At 46.4% G+C, this 9612-nt stretch overlaps 1 protein-coding gene across 1 annotated transcript; it reads right to left on the reverse strand.

Annotated features, from left to right (window-relative positions):
* Nucleotides 1-1031: 1031 nt before the first annotated feature.
* neurod2 (neuronal differentiation 2) lies at nt 1032-9182 on the reverse strand. The gene is given in 4 exon segments (XM_063221248.1): nt 1032-1895; nt 2765-3109; nt 9091-9110; nt 9113-9182. Coding segments are annotated over 4 exon segments (1260 nt in total). The 5' UTR covers nt 9144-9182.
* Nucleotides 9183-9612: the final 430 nt, after the last annotated feature.

Genomic DNA, 9612 nt, shown 5'->3' on the forward strand with positions numbered 1-9612 from the left:
TAGATTTAACACTCATAGTGTTGGTACAGCACTCTCTAAGTGTTGAATACTGGGTTAACACTGGGGAAAATGTACTGTGTAAAACTGGGATTGTTTCTGGCATTATGGTGTGTGTACACAGGGAAAATGCAGTGTTAATTCAACACATAGAAAGTATTTTCTAGAGTGTCTTCTCTTCAAAGAGTGTTGAATAAACACTGGGTTTTTTTAACTGTGTAGCAGTACATTTCCACTGTTGGAGACGGGGCTTTTACACAGAAATATAGGATGTGTGTAGGTGTAGGCCTAATAAATGGGTAAGCCTGGACTAGTAATCTGACATAATAGTCATTTCCTGGTAGGTCAACCTCAGTCTTCAGGTGCCAATGCTGTAAAATTTGGTCGTGATTTAGAGGGTGGATCGTGCAAAAACGCCCGTGCCATTTTTTTGGTCCCAGTCAATGGGTTACAGTGATTGACATGTATTGGTCCCAGTCCAGTCCTGTAAGTGGGTACAATTGCTGGTTGGGGCAGAGCCAACGGTAGTGTGTCCATCTTAAATCCCAACATGGCAGCCGAAACGATCTCCTCTATACAACTTTAGGTGCTCAGTTTGCATATGTTAACAGAGACGATCAAATGGAGGACCAAACAGTCCATTGCGACTGGCCCAGGGGCAAAATGGGGGTGTATGTATGTATTAGGGGCACGGGGGTACATTGTATGTATTAGGGGCACGGGGGGGCGGGGTGGGTGGTGGTGATTTCATATGACTTCAAGTTTGTCAGAGGACGCGCTCAACTTCTGGGAAAAAAATGAATGACTTTGTGCGCCATAAAAGGTATCAACTTAGAGAAGAAAAATACACACTCACAAGCTACTTCTCATTATTTGTTTATAAATTACCACCATGTCCACAAGCAGACAGGGTTCGTCTCTTAAGCCATCACCAGGGCATGGTCCGGATTTTTCTTGCTTTCATATGCCTGTCAGCGGCCCTGCCTGTCTGGGAGTACAGCATTGGGGAGCTTGAACAGGGTACTCTCTGCCTGCTAGGTGTGGAAAAAGGCATTTAGCTCCTCATAGGCAGATGATCCTCGCTCATGGCCAGCGTGATGGACGTCAGGATGAAACGGCGGGATGTTTTCAGAGTGTGGCCCTCCTCCCCCTCCTCCTCCACCTGCTCCTCCTCCTCCGCGGGCTCCGGGGCCATAAGCGGCGGAGGCCCCTCGCGACCCCGTCAGCCCCGCCGCGTAATGCATAGAGTAGTGGTATCCGGCGCCGCGCTCCGCACCGGGCGACACAGAGTCATGCTGTCTGTGAGAGTAGCCCCCATTGACACACCCTCCTCCCCCCGAGGAAGGGCTGTGCTGACCCTCGTAGTCAGGGCTACTGTAGTCCGGAGACGCCCCCGTTGGATACATGGCATCGTAAGACGAACCGTACGAGTGGTGGCTACTTCGCAGCACGTGCCCACCTGGCGGCGTGCCACCCTGCGGGGGGCACTGGTAAGGGAAGCCGTGCAGAGAGAAGGCCGGGTGACCGGACAGGTGGTGGGGGTGGTGATGGGGGTAGCGAGCGCCTCCGCCTCCGACCCCCACCCCGACCCCGTCCGGGCACTGCTCCGTCAGGAAGTTGCGTGCGTTCAGCTGCAGGCACCCGGCTACGAGGTTAGTGGTGGGCTGCGAGAGGCCCTTGCAGAGCGTCTGCACGTAGGAGACCACGTCGGGCTTCTTGCCGGCGCGCAGGATCTCGCCCAGCGCCCAGATGTAGTTGTGCGCCAGCTTGAGCGTCTCGATCTTGGAGAGCTTCTGCGTCTTGGAGTAGCAGGGCACCACCTTGCGCAGGTTGTCCAGCGCAGAGTTCAGGTCGTGCATGCGCGTGCGCTCCCGGGTGTTGGCCTTCTCCCGACGCACCTTGTGTCACAGGTCAAAGGTCAAGGACACACACAGACACAGACCCAGACGCGGTCAGTTTTATCGTCACATTTTCCCTCTCACATGTGCTGTGCAAGGGTGCATTTCTCGAAAGTGTAGCTGTTAGCCAGTTAGCAACTTTGGTAGTTGCCAATGGGAAATTCCATTGTAAACATCAAAGTAGCTAATGTAGTTAGCAACTATGGTTTCGAGAATTGCACCCCAGTTTTACATGCAAAGATAATTTCTTTAGTACAATGATAAACAGTGCAAAGGCATATGGTGGAATAATGAAAGTGCAAGGGTAAAAAATGGTAAATAAGGCTAGAGGGCTGGATGCGCCTCGCCACATGGTTTAATACAGCCCCAGACTAGTAGAGAAAAAAAAAACAAATAATGCTAACAATAAGAAATCTAGATAGGTGGATTCCAGGATTTCAACACTTGGAAATATATATATATATTTTGCTCTCTATTTACAGTCCTGATATACCCACTGGCATCCACCTCCAGATGATCGACTAGAAAAGTGATTCTGATATGAAGCAGACAAGGCTAATATAGGTAATGCAAAGGTAGATAAATAATGCCATGGCATACAGTGCAAATCCATGCAGTCAGTGTTGCCAGATGTACGATAATTATCGTATTTGTACCCTAATTTGGTCAATTTTGTCCTGTGTACGATCAAAAAAACATGATGTACGATCATTTCAGAGTTGTCATTCAGTTCATTTAGATGCCTTGAAACAACAATTTGGGTCTTGTATGATAATTTCCTCCCAAAAAGCCCCCGAAAACGATAATTTTGAGGTTTTGATGATTCAGCATTTTCCACCTGGCAACACTGCATGCAGTGCAAGACACACCTTGGAGCGCTCCACTCGTTCAGGAGTCATCTTCCTCTTCTTTGGCCCGCGCCTCTTGGGCCCGCGATGCTCCCCGTCCACTCCGTTCACACAGTCCTCCTCCTCCTCTTCCTCCTCCTCCTCTTCCTCCTCCTCCCCAGTCATCTCGGAGTGGGCGCGGCTGCTGTCTCCCTTCAGGTCCTCCTCCAGGTCTCCTCGGGGGCAGTGTTCGTCGTCGCGGGTTTTGGAGTCGTCGCTGGCGCTGTCGTCGGCCCAGCTGGGGAACTTGTGCTGCGTGTGTAGCGCGTCTGGCAACATGGCCGCCGTCTGCTGCTCGCTGAAGAGCCGCGTGAGCATGTTTCGGCCCTGTGGGCGGAGACAGACGCATACACACGCACAGATGCACAGACGCACAGACATAGGCATGGACACACACACACACACACACACACACACACACACACACACACACACACACACACACACACACACACACACACACACACACACACACACACATAAAATACACACACACTCACACACACACACACACACACAGTGACAATACACACACACACACACACACACACACACACACACACACACACACACACACACACACACACACACACAGTGACAATACACACACACACACACACACACACACACACACACACACACACACACACACACACACACACACACACACACACACACACACACACACACACACACACACACACACACACACACACAGAGGGGACAGAGAAAAGTGAATTATTCAGGTGTGCAGGGTCTGGGGTATAGTATGCAGGTGATGCAACTACTTTAGCTGAAATATTAAACAGGAAGTTAGCACATATAGGCTACTACACACACACATGCCCTAACAACCGTGTTGTGTCAGTATGGGCCACCCATTGAGCTGAGTAGAGCTGGGCGGTATACCGTTAAAAAAACGTTATAATGGTTTTCACCTACAAAAGGTTCACTGTTTGATTAGAGAAGGTTTTTTTAAGCTTTTATTCCAGAAAAATGATTAAAATACAAATCGAGATTAATTAAAATTCAGGATTTTATCTCATCTTTAAATTTAATTTCAGCCTTCTCTTCAGAAACATTGAGAAGTGGGGGAAAATCGCCACTTATGAAAAAAAATTGTGCAGAGCACAGTGATATTAATTTTCATCAAGAAAACCGTGATACGCATTTTTTCCAGAACCGCCCAGCCATAGAGCTGCGGTACCAAAACATTACAACGCACAACCGTAGCATCCCTGAGCGTTGGGTTTAGGATTAGAGCAGTGGTTCCCAAACCTTTTCAGCTGCGAGACCATTTTGGATTTAAGACTATTTTCGTGACTCCCCACACTCATATTCCAACCACCATTTTTCTTTTGGTGTTTTTTTTTATTTAACCACACTGCGTTTGGGTTTGGGCTCTGAATTATATGTTATTGGGGTAACACTTTATTTTAGGGATACATCTATTAGCACTAATACATACAATGTTAATGCCTGCATAAGTAACTTGTAAGGCATGTACTAAGCAAATGCTAAGGCCTACTAGGTCCTTACTAAGGTTAAATTGGTAATAAATCCCTTATTGTGCATGAACAGCAAGACATTTGCGTCTACATGCCTAACAAATGTTTGATTTTGCTTTGTACATGCCTTACAAGTTACTTATACAGGAACATTGTATGTATTAGTGCTAATAGATGTATCCCTAAAATAAAGTGTTACCGTTATTGGAAGCTCCTCTCTATGAAGCCCCCTCATCTCAACGGAACATTGACATGATGACATGCACCACAAAACATGCAGTGTGAATTCAATGAGCAGAGAGAGGGCTGGGACCAAATACAATCTATAAGATGTTATTTTGACTCTTTAAGTGTTGACTTAACACTGTACTGTATTTTTTTTACTGTGTTGGCTTGCACAGTGGGGAACACCAGATGATAGTCATCATGACTGGCACCTCCTCCTGCGACTGTGTGAAAGGGCCATGGGAGGCTGAAGAAAACCACATCCACGGCCAGCAGTGATGCTCTGGCAGTGACATGCTCACATGGTCCCCCTTAACCATACACCGCACAGTGTGGACGCACTACACAGTAAAACAAATGCAGTGTTAACTCAACATTTAGAGAGTCGTCTGGGACCAAATACACTCTACAAGATGTTAAATCAACGCTTTGTGGTGTTGAAATTAGGAAATTGGAAATTACGAAATTGGCTGCCTAGCATACATCCAGGTACGGTGTGGACACATTGGGGCTGAAGGGAAACTAAAGACAGTGTGCATTACCCAGCTATGTGGATGCACTGACAGCAATATGCTCAAAAGATCCCTGCCTGCCACAATCCCACCCCTAGTGCTCGAGCTACAACTCAAGTGACTAGATATGAGTCACGCCTTCTGACTGCGGACAGTGCACCACACATCTAGCCTGGGCGAGAGCGACTGTTGACTCCGTCAAACAGTCTGGCAAAAACCAAGAGGAATCCGTCTCCGTGGAGGGTGGCAGATGGTCTGATCTTAGGCAGCCATTTAATTCATTGGCGTTCCGAATTCAAATTAAAACCCATATTTTGCTTTATTAGCATGACTGTTACGATATAGCGTCGCAAAAGCATACAAATAACAAAAGGAAAGTGTGAATACAGTTACCTTAACCAATCAGTAACAGGCTATGCGGGTGAGTTCTGCGTCACCACTCTCAACTGTTTGCTCATTGGCTAAACGCTGAGAGAACCGAGCTGGAGGCTTTTGCCAGACCATGTGCGGTCCAGAGCCAAAATCTTTGGGTGGAGTACATAGGATGGCGTCGCCAGGCTACCACACACCCACACCCAGCTAGGATACACTCGCAGCAATATGCTCAAATGGTCCATACCTGCCATACACATTCACATCCAATGCACCCCCATTTCTGGCCAGTTACAGTGACAAAAGGGTGGGTGGGAGCAGTGGTGTAGTCTACGTAGAACGTGGGTATACGGAGTATACCCACTTCTAAATTTCAGGGATTTCAGTAGGCCTATACCCACTTAAAATTGATTGATCCATTGTTTTGAATAGCACAAATATATACAGTATACCCACTTCAAAAAATGCTCAAATATACAGTATACCCACCATAAAAAAGTAGACTACACCACTGGGTGGGAGGCCGGGGGCTGTGCACACCACACACACACCCAGCTACTGCACTGGCAGCAATGTGCTCAAATGGCTCCTGATCGCCATCACCCAGAATCTGTGTGGTTGCACTTGCAGTAATGTGCTCACATTGTTCAGTGTGGACGTACTATATGAATGCAGTGTTATTTCAACATGTTAGTAGTTGGGACATAATACACTCTAAAATATGTTAAATCAACTCTCTCAGTGCTGAAATTAGGAAACTGAAAATTACTAAATTGTCTGTGTAGCAGCAATATACCGAAATATGTCCCCTCCTTGCCATATACATTCCCACCCTCACTGGTCTGACAGCCAGTAAAATCCCACAGCAGTGACCATAGTCAATATTGGTGCCTGGCTGTGTACAGTACACAGCACCCACACACAGCTACTGTGGCTGCGCCAGCAGTAATATGCTGAAGTGGTCTCTTCCATACACCAAGCCACTTTGGATGCACTGGCAGCATGCTCCAACGGTCGATGCCATACACAGCTACGTACAGTGTGGACGCTCAGGTGCAGAAGAGAGACTAAGGACAGTGGCCAATACCCACAACCAGCTTGTTGATGCACCATCAGAAGAATAGGCTCCAACGGTAATGTGCTCCAACGGTCCCTGCCATACACTCAATTCTACAGCCGTGGATGCACCATGCCACGTGGTGGGCTCAAACGATCCCCGCCATACTGTGCACATGAGAAGTTCCCTCTCCACACAATAAATAACTTTGTCATTAAAAGAGAGAGTCCAAGACTCTGTGTCAAAAAAATGTAAAAGCCTTTAAACGCTGCTTTATTGAACTACAGTATTAAAATAGCCATTTTAAAACAGTATTAAAATAGGCATTTTATGCCTTTTAGATAAGAGAAGATTCACTCATTTCTAATGACATTTGGTTTCATTTGGTTTACCCCCATAATTCCTGTGCACTTTCCAATTTTCATAAATGGTTTTACGTAAGAGGAACATTGAACCAAATCACTTTGGAGACTGACTGAACCATTTCGAAGTCAATTGAGGTGATTAATACAGTCTTTAGCCTATGTCTCTCATTCTGTTACACTCATAAATGATGAATTCCGAATCAAAAAGGCCTATGTGTTCTGCTTCACAAAGACATAGTGCATGCGTCTGTGTGTGTGTGTGTGTGTGTGTGTGTGTGTGTGTGTGTGTGTGTGTGTGTGTGTGTGTGTGTGTGTGTGTGTGTGTGTGTGTGTGTGCGCGCGCGCGCGCGCCGCTAACAAGAATAAACAGGCTAGTTTATTAAAATGAAGAATTATAACATCATTAAAAATGTTAATGTCAATAATAATAATTAACAAAGTTTAAAAATACTAAATACAAAGTTGTTTAGGCAATCCCATCTCCAGGACCCACAGAGGAACAGACCACGGCAGACGGAAAAGCTCCCCCTATTCCCCCACGTCCTGCTCCAGCCTGCCCGCCACGGCAGGTCCCCTGCGCCGTCGGCACTAGCATCAGGTCTCGGGGGGGCCTTTCAGTAGCAACAGCCAACAACACCCCCCCCCCCACACACACACACACACACACACGCATGCACACACTTCTCTTTCCCTCGTCCTCTCCACCCACAGTCCTGGCGGCATTCCAACACAGCCCCCACGCACAGTATGGGGAAGGCGAATTTGCCACAAAAAAAATGTCTCCAATCAACCCAATGACAAATGAAGCCACCATATTTCACATGGATACATTAGAGTTATTGTGAATTTAAAATCAGACATTTTAATCCACGGCACATTTAGGCTACGCATTGGTGATGTTTCCAATTCCTCCAAACGCACTGGCTAAAAGGTTATGTGAGATGTCGCTCTCTGATACGCTTTCTATTTTTTCTAGCTTTCTAATTATCACACAATGTACTTCAGCTTTCAACGTGGAAGGAAAAAATAAATAACACCTACGCGTAATAAGCAATTGTATTCTAACAAAATAGAAACGTTATGGGCAGGCATGGTGTTATCGAATGATGTTAAAATCAACTATTCTTCTAAGAAACCGAAGTGACATGCTAAACATATACTTGGAAATAATTTGGCAAAATATAAATAATATAAAGAGAAAAAGAAGTCTGGCCTTCAAAAATGACACTATGCAAAATGACGCGCAGGCAAGCGAAACGCATTTTCACGACAGCCAAAAATGAATAAACATGGGCAATAACCATTCTTTCATACTTTGTCAATTACAAATCCCTTAGAGACCGTGTCCCTCTGTCACACACGCACACACACACACACACACACACACACACACACACACACACACACACACACACACACACACACACACACACACACACACACACACACACACACACACACACACAGAGACACACACACAGAGGAACCGATGCAGCCATAGGAACCACGGCCTGCAAATTCCAATTAAAACAGACCAGCCGGATTCCTCCATTGATATCGGTGACAAACATGCTCAGGGCCGTTTCATTGGCAATGCACCTGTACATGTAGTTGTTAGAATTAAGCGTGCACTCACTCACTATCATCTATACCTCACTAAACGCAAATGACAGCGCAGACAAAAGAATACTTGTGAAATATAAAAAACAAAGCCGTGCCATTTTTTGACTGAATTTGTCTGACGAATTAATCAATGTGTTTATGTAGGCTAGCCTACATGTATCCGTGCATCCCAGTGGACCACCTGATTTTAGAATTCGATATCAGATAACTAAGCGCTCCTATAAAACGGCAAAGGAGAGATAAGGAGGAAAACGCACCTTACAAAGAAAAGCTAATTGTAACAAACGCGCACATACTCCAAAACCAAAAGACTTCATTTAAATGACAGTTCCATACGACCAACTCAACCTTGACAACCCCTAAACAACCGCCAAAAAGCTCCTCTAGGTTGAATCGGATATTTCCCATCCAGTCACTCACTCACTCACCTCTGTCGTTTAGCGGCGCGCGGGTCTCCAAGTCCCGTGTTTACATCATGGTAGCACCTGCGCTTTGGGTCCCTCCTGTGAAAGGTAGAGAAGCTGGCGTGGAGCTAGTATGTGTAAGCGCGTGTGCCCGTGTAGCCCGTGCGAGTTGAGTTCCGGTGCGCTATCCCTCTCCCGGCCGAGCGCGGAGACGTTGTGGCATAGCTAGTAGGCAGGGTTACGTACCAGCTCGGGTGCCAGGCCATATGGCGGGCACGTCACTGGAAGCAGCCATCACACGAGAACGGGTGATTGACACACGCTCGCATTCGCAGAGATTGCCTTCCCGAGGGAAGAGGAGCCCGCCATCTGTCGCTGCCTCGAGCTTGCGCGCGCCCAAAGCTCACACACGCGCAGACATACACAGCCTGCATAAGCACTCATATGCTCACCCCTTTCTCTCTCTACCTCTCCCATCCTTTCTTTCTTTCTTTCTTTCTTTCTTTCTTTCTTTCTTTCTTTCTTTCTTTCTTTCTTTCTTTCTTTCTTTCTTTCTTTCTTTCTTTCTTTCTTTCTCATGCTCACTCACACAAAAAAAAACAGAAAATAAAGCGTGCAGCGAGAATAGGAGGGATGCATTTGTACACAACAAGCGTGTCTGTAGTGATTTTTCATTTTATTTATTTCATTATAGGCCGAGGCATGTTTCCTTCATAGTGTAAACACCTTTTTCACAGGATTGACTGGTGTGCGGAGTATAGGCT

Source organism: Engraulis encrasicolus, chromosome 17, assembly GCF_034702125.1.
Source record: "Engraulis encrasicolus isolate BLACKSEA-1 chromosome 17, IST_EnEncr_1.0, whole genome shotgun sequence".
NCBI classification, from domain to species: domain Eukaryota; kingdom Metazoa; phylum Chordata; class Actinopteri; order Clupeiformes; family Engraulidae; genus Engraulis; species Engraulis encrasicolus.